Source organism: Branchiostoma lanceolatum, chromosome 3, assembly GCF_035083965.1.
Source record: "Branchiostoma lanceolatum isolate klBraLanc5 chromosome 3, klBraLanc5.hap2, whole genome shotgun sequence".
Taxonomy (NCBI): Eukaryota; Metazoa; Chordata; class Leptocardii; order Amphioxiformes; family Branchiostomatidae; genus Branchiostoma; species Branchiostoma lanceolatum.
In genome coordinates, this window is record NC_089724.1 from 5979647 (window position 1) to 5997221 (window position 17575).

General features: G+C 46.0%; 1 protein-coding gene across 1 annotated transcript; it reads right to left on the reverse strand.

Annotated features, from left to right (window-relative positions):
• Positions 1-660: 660 nt before the first annotated feature.
• LOC136429246 (uncharacterized) lies at positions 661-12704 on the reverse strand. Its single transcript, XM_066419110.1, has 7 exons — positions 12017-12704; positions 3679-3799; positions 3045-3172; positions 2372-2536; positions 1594-1740; positions 836-969; positions 661-679 (listed from the first exon to the last, which is right to left on the reverse strand). Exons 1-7 carry the CDS (start codon positions 12323-12325, stop codon positions 661-663), a joined length of 1023 nt encoding a protein of 340 aa, XP_066275207.1. The 5' UTR covers positions 12326-12704.
• Positions 12705-17575: the final 4871 nt, after the last annotated feature.

A 17575-nucleotide genomic window follows, 5' to 3' on the forward strand; every position in this document is an offset into this window, starting at 1 on the left:
TGAACCACAATATCATTTGTTGAATGTCATGTCTATTACTGACATGTCTATGAAGTAGACAGTATTACAGTTATACGTGCTTGTACATGCTACATGAGAGCAAAATGTGAGGCGTAAGGTTCGGTCCAGGTGGATTATATTGTTTCCTTTATTCTGTATGATGTTATGTAAATAGACAATGACTTTATGTAAAGCTTTATAAAGCTACAGCTGTACAGAAAATGTTGCAATAAAAGAGTCTATATAATTATGTGGAAAATTCTGCCTTATTTTTGACCATAAATTCCTTCTAAGTTCTGCTCAAATGAAGCTGCTATTGTATCATTTTGTGTACATTAATTACTCAACATTTTGTGACAAAAAAAACCCTTCTGATTAATAATACATGTATAAGAATCTTAGTATTTCAGTGCATGATAATACTTAGCAAGCTTAGGATTTGATGGATAAAGACTAAATGAGAGGATACTGACTGGACATATGAATAAAGTATCAAAGTTGAGGACAAAAAAAACTGAAGGAAATATGTCTATTTGGTGTTGATACTGCAAACTATCATAAGTGAAATATGAAAACTGATGTTTGACTTAAAACTGTATAGCAGATATCCTGTAATGTGCAAATCGGAGCTTTGGAAAGCTCCAATTCTTCGTGTTGAGTCTAGGCACTGGTGCAGTCCCTACAAAGGGAGGAAGAAGAAAAAAATACTTTGTTGTACAATGTCAGCAGAAAAATCTTGCAAATGCCTTTACTGGAACATCACATTGCTTATTTGAAAATCACCTAGTATGTAAGCTCACACAGAAAATACAGAAGACTTCAGCTGTGTACTTACTGGCCCAAGACCTCCACACGCATGCTGAGGTAACTATTCCATGTCTGCGGCCAGAACCGGACATAACGTGCAGTTACCGGCGGGTCCAACAGGTGGCGCACTTCAGTGTCCTGATCAGAGTTGCCAGAGAAGACCTAGGAGGGTATTGTAAAGAAAGTCAAAGAACAGGCTACCAGCAACACCACACAAAACAAGAGTTTGGAGATCTCATATCTCCATGAAATATATATAATGCAAATTAGACCCTCATTTGGATAATTCACATTGAACCATCTTCACATAACTTAGTTTGCATAATTTGCTCTTCATTATGTACATCTCTGTCTGCATATAAAATATCATGGAAATCCGTCGTTCCTTTGTTCAGTTATTCTCCTTGGAAGATTTTGACAAAAACGCCCCTGCAGTTCCAGAGCAAGCTGCCAGGTGGCCAAAACCTACAGCACTTCTTCCTTACATCACAAGCTAAAATAGACCATAGCATGTTCAGGTCAAAAGATACAGAAAATGGAAGTTCTGCTGCTGTACCAAGGCCATATACGAGGGGGCCCAAAATCGACCTTAGGCACACACGAACACACACACACACACACACACACAGGCACTATACCTCCATTTTTCATGGAGATAAAAAGGATGACAAACTGAGATCAACTTTGTTGGAACATATAATGTTATGCACATAGTTTCTCTAGCTGAAGTAGAACAGGTACATAATTCATACATGCAAGTTTAGAGAAAAATTGTGGACTACCAACCTTCTCCCGTCCCAGTTTGTCCAGGTATGTGGACCACGTGGTCCCGTCTCTGCTGAAGCGTAGTTTGTAGGATTTCACCCACTGATTTCCTACTGGCCTGCCCTGGGTGATAACTCCAGTTACAGTGGTCTCTGCCCCCACGTCAACCTGAACAGGGGGAAAACGACATCTTGGTACGCTCGTCAAGGTACCTGTTCTATCTGGCGTCAAGTTTCTCACCCAATATGTTACCGGGTTTCATGTAATAATTGTAAATGGTTACTAACATAATTCCGCTAGGTTATATAATACCACCACCATGAAAAGATACGTCCAAACAGATCTCCAACCTTCAACCCAAGGTCGACCCCCAATATAATGCACTCCTGTGTCTCTAAACTGTGTATACGTGGGTTGGTGTAGGGGGGTTTGGGGGTGTGGTGTGTGCTGCAGAGATCTCTCAAACCCACTGCTTTTCAAAGTGGCGGATTAATGTTAATGGGAGTCACTACGTGTAGACATGTTGATGACATTTGTCTTAAAGTTCATGATTTATTATATTCTACTTTCAAAAACAAAGATAACAAACGTAGTCAGCGAAAGTCCATAACCACACAGAATCAATGGCGGCTTGATGAAAATATGAATGTCAGAGGAAGAACAACGATTTCATATCAATAAAAAAAAAACACGCGATCTAACTTTTCAACAACAGACGCGGCATTTGAGTTATACTACACAGAGCACAATTACATACGATTGGCAATAAAGCAAGCTCCAACCTGCAGTGTCCCCTCACCTGTAGCCACTGGTTGGTGTTCAGTGGGCTGTTGGCACACCAGGCTCCGGCCGCATGAAGGCGAGCTTTGTTGGTGGCACAATGCGGGTGTGTACTGGATGCAGTGATGTGGCTATCTGGAACAGCGCCGCTCTCCATGCCTAGCGGTACTGCAGTGCACGGCCACTATACGATGTAACATAATTATTGATGGTAAACGTCGTTTTCACCCATTGTCAACGGTACAATATGAAGTTGTTCAAAGTTACGTGTAGCTTGATGTAACTCATCGGCAATAAAAAAAAATTAAATGAAAATTTAACGGTTCTTGGTGGATGTCAATGTGCAGATGTTGGCACATTGACGCAGCAAATCCGCAGTGTGTTTTTTTGGCACACATTTTAATATATTAGTCTAGGTGGCCCGGTGGGCGTCACTCCACAGCCAGAGAAAGCCGTGTAAAGTGCCTTTCCCAAGGGCTTAACGTCCGGGCAAGGCGAGTATCGAACTCGGGACCTATTGGTTCCGAGTTCAACGCTCTAACCGTTACGCCACGCAGACGTCACTTATTGGCAATAGCCTCAGAAAAGTTCGGCTCGAGGTCCAGTTCGAAGTTAGCACAAGAACAGATCATGTTATCAAATAACAATATCGATCTACAGAAAATGCATCTGTCAGCACAAGAATGCCCTACCTGTGGGCAGAATGATTCCCCACCCCCTCCACATCCACATCCGCCAGGAGCCCCGGGGGGCCCGGGAACACCATCACGGCCGTCCCGCCCATCTCGTCCGGCCGGTCCTTCAGGACCCCGAAATGGACCTGTGACAGTTGCAGTGAGATTTATCTTTATGTCATTGCTAGCTTGTTAAAGGCACCCAGAGCATTTTATGAGGCTTGAAAACTGGAAATATTCTAGTTGCTGTAATCTTTATGAAATTGGCATTCAATGCCACTGTTTACCACATTTGCGTGCGGATTTCTTATCAAAAGTGCACAAAAGCGGCACAAAAAAGCTACATGGTTATCTTTTAGTTTCACGCACCTAGTGTAAATAGACCGATACCATAGCCCGCCTGCCTCCGTCAAAACGTAGAAATGCAAAATTAAAATATAAAAATGCAAATATTTGACGGACATGCAGTGTTGTTGAAACTTGCTATATGTATGAATGACTAAGAATTTGAGTTCTTTATTCAAATTTCAAGCCTCCCCAAAACACAGTGATCATAATTTCAAGCCTCCCCAAATCAGTGATCATAATTTTTTTATAGATGATTCGTTATTCCAGGGGCATTTAAAGATTAGACTAATGCATGTCTGCCAACCTATGCCGTAAGGTGTTGTGACGGAGTTGGCCGATCTCTTGGACCGCCGCAAGGGGGCGTTGTGACCTCCAAGCCTGACGTCATCACCAACTTCAGGTGGTTTCACATCGGGGCCAGCGCGCTGTTGTAGAATGTACAAGTTCTTACTCATCATCCGAACTTCTCTGTTCCATAAAGCACAAAATCACAACCCAACTCACCACCCTGTCACCATAACTGTTTCGAATTTGAATTCTTGTCTTCTCGGATCGAGAGTCAATTCCCCTTATTAGCAGCCAATGAAAAGTATTAGTCCTGAATTCTGGCTTTCATTTGCTCGTCTTTCTGCATATATGTCAGAGTGTTACTTTGTAACATTTCTGGAATCAACTTTTGCCTCTTCCTTCCTCCCTACCTCGACATGGATGACTCTGTTGGCCTCATGGTAATGATAGTAACGTTGTTGAAACGTACGCGTATTATCATGGTGCTACTTTAAGACATTTTAAGCACATGAACTCTCCTATAGATCATCATCACCACACGTATCAACACCGATCCACTGTTTACTGCTTCCAGCTATCTAAAGTTGAAAAACCAGATATATCGAGTTTTTGCCCGAGGCAGGTTAACTGTGAGGTGTCGCCAGTGACCTAAAGTGTCTAATTATCCGTGGTGTTCATGCGCATGATATATGTGCAAACCTTGTTGTTGTTTTTGAGAATATAACTTTTAAGACAATTGTGAGAGGGGCGAAACTAAGTTAATTAAGTGCAGAACTCTCTCGTTGTGTAACCGTCTTTAATTAATAGCAGGACTATCGCTATCTTCTGAAGGCTAAGTGTAATTAATCGTACGGAGTTTGGCTTTAGAAGTGACGGCCGTAACGACGTTTTAATGATGTTCCCACTAGGGGTTAATTCCGGCGTCGCGACAAGGTTTAGATAAGAGAAGAAATAAAGTGACAGTGGCGGAGTTCCCAGGCAGTCGGTCTCTGGACTCAAGAGCTGACGGACGCCTAAGTACGAGCCCTGTGTGTGCGGAATACATTCTGTGTCTTGTGTGATTCCTTCCCTCTCTATGCGGGATCTCTAAAGAACCAAGGGTATTACCACCACCCTCACATTTTGGCGACGAGGATGGGATTCCGCTGCTACCATCTGGAGAGAAACACGGAGGGGATCATCACGAGGAGCTAGGCGGAGGGACGAGGACTGGTACCAGCCCGACGACGAGCGCCCGACAGCAAAGGTATGTGGACCCGTTGTGGGTGAAGAGGGAGTAGAGACACTTGCATATGCCGCCGTTAGCTTGACCGCCGTTAGACAAGTTAGATGCCCGTTACTGTGTTGATGTGAAGTTGTTGTTAGTTGAGCCGGGGTTGTTGTATTGCAAGTAACGCGGAAAGTTGGGTGCGGTTAGGAAGGTCAGAGTGATCGACTGAAGGTTAGGTGAAGAAGAATGTCAGACTCAGAAGAAGAGGGCGCACAGGCCGCTCAGGCTAGCGTAGTTTATGTTCCGTTCGAACGAAAATGGCCCAAGTTTTCGGGGGTGTCGTCCGGGCAGGCTGTGGAGGAGTGGGTGGAAGAGATGGAGAGCGCCTTCACCCTCTACAGCACGCCCGACACCCAGAAGGCCGGGATGTTTTACAGAAACTTGGAGGGCCAGGCGAAGCGTGTAGTTGCCGTGATGACGGGAGATGATAGAAAAAATGTAGCTAAAGTCAAAGCAGCTCTGCAGTCAGCGTTTGGGGACACGGCGCCCGTTTCCGTCATAATGTCCAAATTTTACGCTAGAGGCCAGGGCAGGGATGAATCCATCAGCATGTACGCCCTGAGCCTGCAGGAGATTATGAAACGGGCGGAGAGAAGAAGGGGCTCAGTGCTAGAAGGGGGAGACGCCCTGCTGAGGGATAGGTTCTTAGATGGACTGCGGGACAGGGACCTGGAGCGGCAGCTCCGCCAGTATCTGAGGGCCGCCGTCCCGGCCGATTCCCGCACGTTCCAGGACATAAGGGAAGAGGCCCTCCACTTGAGCGGGGAGTGGAACCCTCAGGGGGCGGGGGCACGGCAGAATCTAGTGCTCCAAGAGCAGTCGGTAATAGCCTCCGAAATCGCTAAGTTGAGGGACGAGACTAGTAGGACGTTCGAAGCCCTACGCAGAGAGCTGCAAGGCATGCAGTTAGGGGGGAATAACGCGTCAATCCCAGGCGGTAATGTTCGTGGTGACCGCGGACGAACACCCCGCCGACCCCAGACAGGCAGTTACCAGCGGGACGATCAGGGCCGTCCCATTTGCCACTACTGTAAGGAGGCTGGACACATCCAGAGGGAGTGCCCCAATCTAATATGCTTTGGATGTAGGAAACCCGGTCACTTTCAGAGGGACTGTCCCTCCAACGCCCCTCCACCTAACCCTAACTTCCAGACACAGAACCCCCAGACCCCAAACTAGTTAGGCCCGCAGCCGTGGGACCGGGCTGGCGGGAAGGATCGTGTGAGTCCCAGGAAACAAGTAGAGGTAGTACTAGTAGTCAGAGTGGTAGCGTAGAGTTAGATTCGGTGTTGGCTAGAACAATTGGCAGGTGTAACATAGTCGAGGTAGACTTTGAGGGGGTGCCTGTGCCCTGTCTATTAGACACGGGGTCAAAAGTCACGACACTTACACGAGCATTTTTCGAAGCCCACTTCGGAGGCGGGGGTGAGCGGCTTAAGGACGCCTCTAGTTGGCTCAAACTTACCGGAGCTAACGGCTTACCAATTAAATTTGTAGGGTATTGCGAATTAGATGTAGTGTTCCGGGGTAAGACGCTACCTAAACGGGGAGTTATCATTGTAGAAGACGAGTGTCGTGGGTCTGCCCCGGGAATATTGGGTATGAATGTGATAGGGGAGTACACACTTGGGGATACTGTCGGACAGAGAGCCAGTACCCACTCTAACCACAGTGACAGTAACAAAGTTTGGCAGAAGGCCGTAAAATCCGCCCACAGACAGGCTAATTTCGCTCGAGCAGACGGGAGGGTAGGGTATGCAAGAGCGTCAGGTCGTCGGCTGATAACTGTTCCGGCGGGCCACGAGATGATCATCTACGGTAGGGCCCGGCCAGCTCCGGACAATCGGCCCTACCAAGTTCTCGTGGAACCGCCGGACGCCGGTTGTCTGCCGGCGACGGTGTTAGTCGCTCGATGTTACGCGGAAGTACGGGGAGGGCGAGTACCGATCCGGGTCGCTAACGTTGGCAAGCAGGACGTACATATTAGTCAGAAAGCTCGTTTAGGTGTGTTATTCTTAGCGGAATTGCAGAGACCGGAGTCGGTGGAGTTAGAAGCAGTGGGGGAGCAGGAAGTGCAAATTAACTTTGTCCAGTGCCAGGTTACTGTGGATTCTGAGGACGTCCCACAGCCCTCCCCACCCCGACATGCTAAGGCGTCGGACCCTGATCGTAACAATATGGCCTATGACAAGGTAGATTTAGATGGGGCGGATCTCACGCCAGAACAGGAGGAGAAACTTGAAGCCTTGTTGCAGAAACACGCTGACGTTTTCTCTAGTCACAAGAAAGATTTTGGCTACACGGAAACAATCAAACACAGAATTCCGACGGGAGATACACCTCCTATACGACAGCCCTACCGTAGTATTCCCCCATGTCTGGTTAAAGAGGTCAAACAACACGTCCAAGACATGCTTGATCAAGGGGTCATAAGGGAAAGCTGTAGCCCTTGGGCCGCTCCCGTAGTGTTAGTTCGTAAGAAAGACGGAGATCTGAGGTTCTGTGTAGACTATAGGCGGCTGAACGCTAAGACGCATGGTGATGCCTTCCCCCTGCCCCGAATAGAGGAGTCGCTAGCGGCTCTGCAGGGGGCGGCGATATTCTCAACATTGGACATGGCCAGCGGTTACTTTCAAGTCGCTGTAGACGAAGCGGATAAAGAAAAAACCGCGTTTTCTACTCAATTCGGATTGTACGAATTCAACAGGCTGGCTATGGGCCTCAAAGGAGCCCCAAGTTCATTTCAAAGGTTAATGCAACACTGTCTAGGAGATCAAAACCTTGAAACCTTGTTAATATACTTAGATGACATCATTGTCTTCTCCTCTGATTTTGAAGACCATCTGGCACGCTTGGACCTCGTGTTCACCAGGCTGCGAGCGCATGGCCTCAAGCTGCGTCCGGATAAGTGCCATTTGTTCAAACGGCGAGTCAAGTACTTAGGCCACATTGTGTCGCAGAAGGGGGTAGCCACAGACCCCGAAAAATGTGCAGCCCTGCGGGATTGGCCAGAGCCAAAGACCGCGAAACAGGTCAAGTCTTTCTTAGGTTTCTGTTCGTATTATCGAAGGTTTGTCAAGAATTTCGCTAAGATCGCTAAACCCCTGCATAAGTTGACGGTAGGACAGTCGAGGAAAGGTCGTAAGCAGTCAATGCCCAAGTTCGAATGGTCGTCGGAGTGTCAGCAAGCTTTCGATACCCTTCGCAAACAGTTGACGAGTGCCGACATATTGGCGTACCCTGATTTTGAGATACCTTTTACTTTGTACATAGATGCGAGCCACGACGGGCTAGGTGCTGTTCTGTCACAAAAACAGAAGGGGCTTGAACGGGTCATCGCATACGCTAGCAGGGGGCTTAGGCCGACAGAACGTAATATGGATAATTACAGTTCCTTTAAGCTCGAACTGCTAGGTCTCAAGTGGGCCGTGACCGACAAGTTCAAAGACTACCTATATGGTGCGAAGTGTATCGTGTATACAGATAACAATCCTCTTGCCCATCTGGGTACGGCCCAATTAGGTGGGGTAGAGCAGAGGTGGGCGGCCAGCCTCGCCAACTTTGATCTTGACATCAAGTATAGGCCGGGTAAATCTAATGTTAATGCGGACGTACTGTCCCGCCTGCCCGCTTATTCCAGTGATAGGACGGAGGAAGTAGAAGTTATATCGGCTCATGTGTCAAAGGTATGCTGCCAATATTATGTAGAGCCTAAACCGGAACCGTTAGCTGTGACACTAGCACAGATAGTAGGAGCTAGTCCGTTTGAGCCAATGCCGACACTCCCAGGCTATTCTCTGACAGATTTGGCTCAGCAGCAGAGGGATGACCCTGTCATAGAGAGAGTGATGCATTATGTGAGCCGAGGTAGGAAGCCAGATAAGAGGGAACGTGAAGGGGAGCGTAGGGACGTTAACAAAATCCTGGGGCAGTGGGACAGGCTGCAACTAAAGGATGGTATTCTGTGCAGGGTCTCGGCCAGTAGTAGAACTGGCCAGGGCGTTAAGCAAGTAGTTCTGCCGGCAGCTCTCAGAAAGGACGTTTTCTCTCAAGTCCACGGTCGGGCTGGCCACCTAGGTGTCCCGCGCATTCTAGATCTGCTCCGCCATAGGTTTTATTGGCTAGGGATGGAGGCAGACATTACAATGTGGATACAGTCGTGTGAGAGGTGTTGCTTGCGTAAAACACGCCCGCCTAATAATAAGAGTCCGCTAGTTAGTATATCCACAACGGCACCTCTAGAGCTAGTGGCCATGGACTATTTGAAGGTAGATAAGGCATCAAGTGGTCATCAGTACGTGCTCGTCATAACGGACCATTTCACCAAGTTTACCGTAGCGGTACCAACTAGAGACCAGACTGCGGAAACGACAGCTAAGGTCTTGTGGTCCAAGTTCATCCTGGTGTATGGGTTTCCCAGGAGACTGCATTCCGACCAGGGGGCTAATTTCTTGTCCGCAACTATCAAAGACTTGTGTAGGTTGTACGGTGGCGTGAAGAGTCGCACTACGCCTTACCACCCATCCGGTAATGGCCAATGTGAACGCTTCAATAGAACATTGTTGAATATGCTCGGGACATTATCGAATGACCAGAAGCGCAGGTGGCCGGAGTACTTACAAGAGTTAGTTTACACTTATAACAACACTCAGCACGCCACCACTGGGTACTCGCCGTATTATATGTTATTCGCAAGGCAGGCTCGCCTCCCATTAGACCTCACTTTAGGCATCGATTTGGTAGACGATACCGAAACCGAGGAGGTCACTGCGGACGAATGGGTGAAACAACACCACGAGCGGTATAAATATGTCTACGAATTAGCCGCTAGAAATGCAGAAGCCGCCAAAGCGGGACAGAAGAGAATGTATGACAGGAACGCACGCACGGCGCCACTGTTGCCCGGGGAACGGGTATTAATTAGAAACAAGAGGTACAGGGGCCCCAGTAAACTGAAAGATCAGTGGGAACCGATCCCACATGTCGTAGAAAGGCAACCAAACGTGGACGTGCCCGTATACGTGGTAGTCCCTGAGAGGGGAGGGGGGGCAAGTAGGACCCTACATCGCAATATGCTTGTCCCGTGCATGTTTGCACCTCGCCCGGGTAACGCCCGGCGCCCACGTGGCGAGCGAGGTGGTGGGCGTGACCACAATGACGCGATTCACGACGGGGAAGGGAGTGATGAAGAAGACGACCCGCCGATGGTCGTAGTAACCGCCCCTTTGGCACCTCCCGGAGAGAGGGATTTCCCCGATGACGTAAATGACGAGCCAAGATATCCTGTTAGGGAAAATAGAGGAGTTCCCCCGATTCGTTTTGCGGATGTGTATGCGACAGTCGTCGCCGCGACAGAGTGACGCAACTGAGACTGTGTAAAATGACATGTAAAAGCATGATGTGAAGTTTCGGACACTGAGGTGTGCAGCCATCTTAGGGGGTGATAGACAGCCGGGGGGTTAAGTGGTGTGGGTTCTGGGGAAAGTCAGACTTCGGACGTTGGGCCTCGGTCCTTCAGGGACTCATCACCGCTTCAGATAGATAAGATGGCTGTGCCTTCCCAACTCTTATGTATATAATCTTTACTTTGTTTTCTATCTATAGTACTGTTATTACAGGCGTGAGTAACGACGCTTAGTTAGGTTTAGGGTTGTGTTCGACTGGTTATGAGTAGGTTAAGGTAGTGAGTATCGGTGTTTTGCTGAAGTCAGGTTAGAAAAGGTTCTCTATGGTGTTGGTCACGGGTGTTTATGGCGGTCAGGCTTGGCGTGTGTGTGGTTGTGTTCTCTCTCCCTTTCCCAGCACAGGCCACAGCAGGCAGAGGAGTGACGATCAAGTGTCCATCTGGCACTCGTTATCCAGGCCTACCAGGACGACACGAGCCGGCCCACCCTACACAGGGACTCCACCAGCAGCGGGAGGCGACGCCGGGGAACTTCTCAAGGAAGCCGGTGGGCCCAGCTGCAATTCAGGAGGAGTCGGGGAATGCCGTCCTTGTGCACCGTGCCACGGCGGGATCGGTGCGAGGCACGCCACACCGCCGACGAGCGAGAAGAGTCGTGACAGGCGCCGAGTCTATGTGAGGAGCTGTGAAGAGCGGAGAACGTTTGTTGAACTTGAATATGAACTGACATACGAGTGTGTTTTCTTAAATGTCCGTTTGAATCTGATGGACAATGAACGAACTTTGTTCCTGTCCTTCGCTTGAACGTTCCAACTGTGTAAACGTTGTTGAACCGTCATGTTATCTCCAACAGGCAACACTAATCATTATGTATTATAATTAACATGTTTTTTATCTGTTCGTTTGAAAAGGAAAAGAATTCCGTACACCATTCGCCGAGGACGGCTCATTAAAAACTCGTGGGTGGGTGTGAGAGGGGCGAAACTAAGTTAATTAAGTGCAGAACTCTCTCGTTGTGTAACCGTCTTTAATTAATAGCAGGACTATCGCTATCTTCTGAAGGCTAAGTGTAATTAATCGTACGGAGTTTGGCTTTAGAAGTGACGGCCGTAACGACGTTTTAATGATGTTCCCACTAGGGGTTAATTCCGGCGTCGCGACAAGGTTTAGATAAGAGAAGAAATAAAGTGACAGTGGCGGAGTTCCCAGGCAGTCGGTCTCTGGACTCAAGAGCTGACGGACGCCTAAGTACGAGCCCTGTGTGTGCGGAATACATTCTGTGTCTTGTGTGATTCCTTCCCTCTCTATGCGGGATCTCTAAAGAACCAAGGGTATAACCACCACCCTTACACAATCGCAGTTCTTAATGTAACGCTACATCTTCATTGCTTCAAGGCGATGGTGAATTAAAGTAAAACTCTTAGAAAGTGAGGAAGAGGTCATGTTGTCATGTAACATTTTATGAGCTGATGCGAGCTGACATAACCAAGATTTGGGATTATAACATTGTAGTTTACAGTTGCCGTATTAAACACCCTTACCTGGTCATAAGAAACAAACGAACAGAATATGAAAGGAGTGAATAACCTTTCTAAAACTATAGCTTCCTATGATGTTCTGTCTGAACAGGGAATGCTGGACGTGCAATCAAAGCAAAAGAACTTCGGTATCACCCCTTACCTCATGAGAGGTTCCGTAGGTTGGTTCTTGTACATTTCCGACACCGAGTTGGATCTTGGTTTCCAGCACAGCCAGCCGCTCCCTCAAAGACGCCCCGTCAGCTTTCTCCTTCTGTAACTCCGTCTGCAGGGACGACAGTTGTATTTTCAGGGCCGTCATTTCCTCCTTGTGAGACGACACTTCCTCGTTGTAACTAGCAGCGGCGTCTTGCTTGATCTCCATGGCCAAGGTGCGGTCCTTCAGCGTCAAGATCTGGTCATTCGCCTTCGCTAGTTGATCTCGCAGTTGAGACACTTTTTGAGTGGACATCTCTCGGACATTCTTAACTTCGTGAGCGAGGAAGACGAGGGCCGCCACGACCAGCACCCCCGTCCCGACCGCCACCGCCACAGTCACTGCCTGGTCGGGCCGCGCCGGGTCGGTCTCGGCGGGCCCTGCCGACAACTTCGCTTACGTTAAGGAGCTTCTCCGAGCTCATTGCGAGAATATGACGAGACTTGACCGCCGAAGTTTAAGATTTCTCGCCGTAGACAACCTTCTGTCTGACCGTGGACGATATGTCAGTATAGTCCACAGTCCACTGTCTAAATGAATTGCGCAGCTTAGATTAGAAGTGTGGTTGATAATCATTGGTCAGAAGATCTATGACATGCACATATTCATGAAATATGATTGGTAGGGGTAAGGTAAAATCCTTTAGCAAATGATTTAAACTACACCCATCTCCTGGCGGATTTAACGAAAACTACACGCGTTATTTTTAAAGGCGTCTTGTCAATTGATGACGGCGCAGGCGACTCCTCACAATTCCTCCTGTCTTTAAAAGTCTCGATGTTATTTATTCACCATTAGGAGGCACTTCGTGTCTCGACAATACATCTTCTCTAATTGAAAACTGACTGCATTACTACAGAGGCAAACAATCACATATGACTTACCTGCTCGTTTGAATAAACACAATGGCACACATAATGGCTGACATTTCGTTTCGCTGTCTCAGGCCTTCCTAGCTGCTTTCTACTACACTTCTCGTCACCAGATCAGTCCGAGAGTTCACTGGGCACTTAGTCACACTATGCAAACAAACCTGACAAACGCAGAAGAGAGGAGCATTCTTAGTTCCACTAAAACCACAAGGAAACGACTACTGATAGAAAAACAAAATCAACCGAGCTGAAAATTGCCGCTGAAGACCGCAAAACAGCCTTGGGCTAGACTGAGACGCGTCAGGAAAGCAAAGAAGTCAGAAATTATCTATTTGTAAGATCTACTTCATGAATGGCGATATATAGTCATTGTTGCTTCTCATATGTGGAGTCGATGTCATGTTTTGAATATCATCCATCTCTAACACAATTAGATCACATATATCCACCACCCCGGACAAATGTGTCTAAAGAGCTCTCCAATGGAACGTCCCCCAGTTTAAGACACTCTTGTACATCTTAACTGTGCATTTACTTGGGGGTGCAACACTAAAGATATCTGAAATCCACTGTTTTGGGCGAATGTATGTAACCTGGCGGATAAATGAAGAATTCCCGATCCTCCTCGTTTGCTATCATGAATGCACTATCCCCTAATAGTCGGTATTGTGTGGATAGTGCAGCCACTGGAGTGGACAAGGTTCTGGTTAATCTACAACACGGACAGGCCCGAGGCTAACGTTATTAAATAAAAAAGCTAATGGAAGATGATTGTTGAACAGCACGACCAAGAAGAGATCAAAATTAAATCATTTTTTTTGTCTCAAAATTAATATTCTTGCATCTGTGTTTAATTAAGTGGGGATTGGGGTTGCGGTTGAGGTTTGGGTTAGGGGTAAGGTTAGGGTTAGGGGTAAGGTCTAGGGTTAGGGTTAGGGTTAGGGTTAGGGTTGGGGTTGGGGTTGGGTTGGGATCGGTTGGGATTGGGGTTGGGGTTCGAGTTAGGGTTAGGGTTCAGGGTTAGGTCTAGGGTTAGGGTTGTGGTTAGGGTTGGGCTACGGCTAATTAGGGTCAAAGGTTTGTTTACATGTCAGCTGTTCTGTCTCGTATTATGAACTAAAAGGCACCTGTTATCTTTTTGTAGGAGAATATGTTTTTTTATAAATTGGAATTCATAATAGTACTGTTATGAAAGCCTTTTTAAGTGTATTTTGTAACAGGCTTCTCATGTCAGCCATAACTGTCCTAGCTAAACAATACCATGTCAAAGTCAAGTAGCAGGTACTTCGTCTAGTTTGAAAAGATACCTGAGCTATATAACAAAGCCGTCTATCCTATTTATCGACTAAGTCTTAACAAGGTTAGGTGTATGCACATGTAGCCCAGTGTAGCACTGCCTCCCAGTGACAAGCGTGCCAACTGCAGCATACCTAGCACCAGAATGTATCTATAACATGTCATACTAGACTGACACCTTGTAAACAGTGTGGCCTCGAAAGGTCTCCTCCAGCAATTCCGGCTTAAAGATTCACAATAATAGACCACTGCACATTCTACATGCACTAAATGTTATTCAGACAAAAACACCATCATCTGTTTTAATATTTCTGAAGGAAAGTCAACATAACAATAAATTCTGTGCCCAAACTCTATTCCCAGGATTCCAAAATGATACGTTACAGCTCCCGATACAGAAGCTTTGTATAACCTTCAAACCACCATTTACCACAGTCTCCCCTAAAGACGTCACTCTCAGACGTATTTGTGTCTGAATAACATTTAGAGGAGGTTCAATGTGCAGGTTTGCTCCGCTGCAGTTCGTACAATTGTCACTAAGAGGCAGTGCTGCACTGTGCTACATGTACATACACCTAGAGCTAAATATCCTTGTTAAAACCTATAAGCCTTTTCCTTCATTCTGCAACACTCAATGTATCTACAGCTTTCCCCTAGTGAGAATTTTGCTCAATATATGTAATGACATTTGCTTCGTTTTATCGGCCTAGTCTTATATGCATTTATCGGGAATGGTCGCGTGCACCTCTAATAGGGTGCCGCGAAACCCCCATACGGTGCGTATTTGGGCTTGAAAACAATCGCAAAACCTTGGAAATTCTGGTGAAAAATAGCTCAACTCTGTCTGAAAAAAATTCGTTTCGCACGAGTTGTTTAGACACCTTGTCTTAGTACGTAAAACGAGTACGGCGCGTAATATTTCTCCCGAGTCCGTCATCTTGAATTTGGCCCTCTTCGGGAGACTAAACAGTTAGCGCCTACGCCTAGTAAAAAGTAAAGAGCAGGGTTTAAACCATTAAAATCCTATTTTGGTGGGATGTTTTGTGAAATCTGAGCAGTATAGGAGTGGCTGTGGTGGGATAGACTCTGTATTTGCTGAATTAGTTAAAATAGATGGCCTGTCTCTACATTGTGGGTTTTGGCACGCCCCTGATATAGTGGGATGGTCTTCAACTGGGTGTGTGAAGCTTGTAGGACCTATCCAAGGGCTCTGATTAGGGAGGGGGCGGTTATCTGGAGAGGAACCGTATAGAATTTGTCAGGAATGCATCTTATGACACAACTGGTTAGTATTTGAGGGTAAGTTTTTGTAGTCTGATGTTTTGATTCCTGAGATAATGACACCTTCTTTTTCTTCACTTCCCCATAGGGCTACATGCATTACTAGCATTTATTGTAACTGTTTAGTCTCCCCTCATGTCACGTGACCCAACCAATAGTAAGGATCTTATGCCGGCTGTCCTGACCATTCTTTCAGATCAGTGGTCCATGTCTGACGAGGACGCCGCCTATGTCCCTCACCCTCCGCATTTCCATTCATTTGAGTTAGGGTGCCCTTCGCTTTGGATGTGCGTCCAAATCAATGTGCATTTTTGTCTCTTCTTCACCAGTGACAGGAAGCTGATAAGTGGACTTTGTGACCCTGTCCCTAATCTCCCTGATTGAACTGCAGTCTTCTGTCTGCAGATTCAAAGGACTAAGGTAGGTGAATTCGTATACTGTTCTCTGTCGGAAGGGCCAGTCACTAAGCATTTAGTCTTCTCATTGCTGACTTCAAAGCCATATCTCCTGCAAGTTGAGTCCAGCCTACCAACGTGGAAGTTGGTCTTGTTATGAGACATCAATTAAGTCCACGTCGTCCGGAAATAGAAGGTGGCTGAATTTAGTGTTAACAGAGCTTCTCTCATCCCTGACGGAATCCCACTGAAGTAAGTGAACACTCACCGAGCTCGTCGCCTGTCATGGCTGTGCTTTTTGAAGCCCTCTATAGTGCTACAATCGAGTTGATAATCCTCGACTAATGTTGAAGCGACGCATCACTGCCGGAGTCCGTTTTCCCATATTTTGTTGAGTCATTTTTGTAGTCCACAAATGTTTGATACACTGATTTTTATGTTCTTCTCGCAGATCAAACGTAGACTGAAAATATGCTCAGCACAGGACCTGTCTTCTTTAAAATCTGTTACAACAATTAATGGAGAATATTTTGACAAGTTCTGTTGTCAATAACCAACTGCCATTATTATAATTTATGCTTTAAGAATATTCCCCTCATTTTAAGACACTTATCTTTTAAAATTGTAAATCTTACTTTACTACGCAACAATTCTTATAATAAAAATTTAAAAAAGTCATGTTATTGGAAAGAAATTTCTTACGTAATAAACGGTGAAAATAATCCGGGTTTATAGCATTTACAAAAACTCCAGACGTTGTAAGACATATACACAAACGAGCTCATGGGAAGAGTTTTTTCCCGACGAAAAATATGGCACACATTAATAATACACACCATACCGTCGGATGAGAGTGTATCAAAGGACATTTTAAAGATGTTTGAGGAAAAATCTTCCTGGTCAGGAAGGATGAACAAAACTAAACACGCAGAGTATGGTATACCGAATAATAGATTCTTCCTTTTTTGTTCTTTCACATCTTTTCTTTGACTGTGGGATTGACCTTCTACAATATTAGTATCCATTTTCCGAAATTTTCTTTTGCAATCTGTGAGCATGTATTTTCTCATTTTTCAGCTGCTTTGTACGATTTACAGTATGGTTGAAAACTTTTTACTCTATTTTTGGAAACGGACGAAAATTGATGCTTGCGCGGATGCCATCCGTCCAATAAACAACATGGCCTAATGGTCACTGTTTCGTCATATGCATCGGGTATCTCCGGGAGACTTTTGATGACGCCGCTGTAGGATGGGTTTTCTTACCTCATATTGTTTCAAAGTTTCACCTGTAAATATCCTTATAACCTTTATGTCTTTTTCATCGAGCAGTCTGCTGATCCGGTTGTTAAATATGATAAACTGCTAAATTTGATTGTCTTGTATTAATACGTATCCATCCCATCGGCACTGTTAACAAACCAACGGATTTTCAGAAAAAGAATTTACTCATACATGAGATATTTGGACAAAGACAAACATTTGGAAACTGCATCATTCCACTTTTCATCACTTTTATCTACGTATACATGCAACCATAGAACAATCATGGCTTTGTCTAACACCAGTGCAGCATTTACAACTAACGTTCAGTTACACTTGACACAATTATGACATTTCTTTCATTTACTCATTAATAACTTGTCGTCTATTTAATTTTAT

Excerpts from the sequence above, each read along its gene's own strand:
- LOC136429246 (XM_066419110.1), bottom strand. The coding sequence starts at position 12,325 with ATGTCCACTCAAAAAGTGTCTCAACTGCGAGATCAACTAGCGAAGGCG. Across the intron at positions 3,173-3,678 it reads CACAACACCTTACGGCATAG|GTCCATTTCGGGGTCCTGAA; the intron begins GTTGGCAGACAT and ends CAACTGTCACAG. Across the intron at positions 2,537-3,044 it reads GGGAATCATTCTGCCCACAG|TGGCCGTGCACTGCAGTACC; the intron begins GTAGGGCATTCT and ends TACATCGTATAG.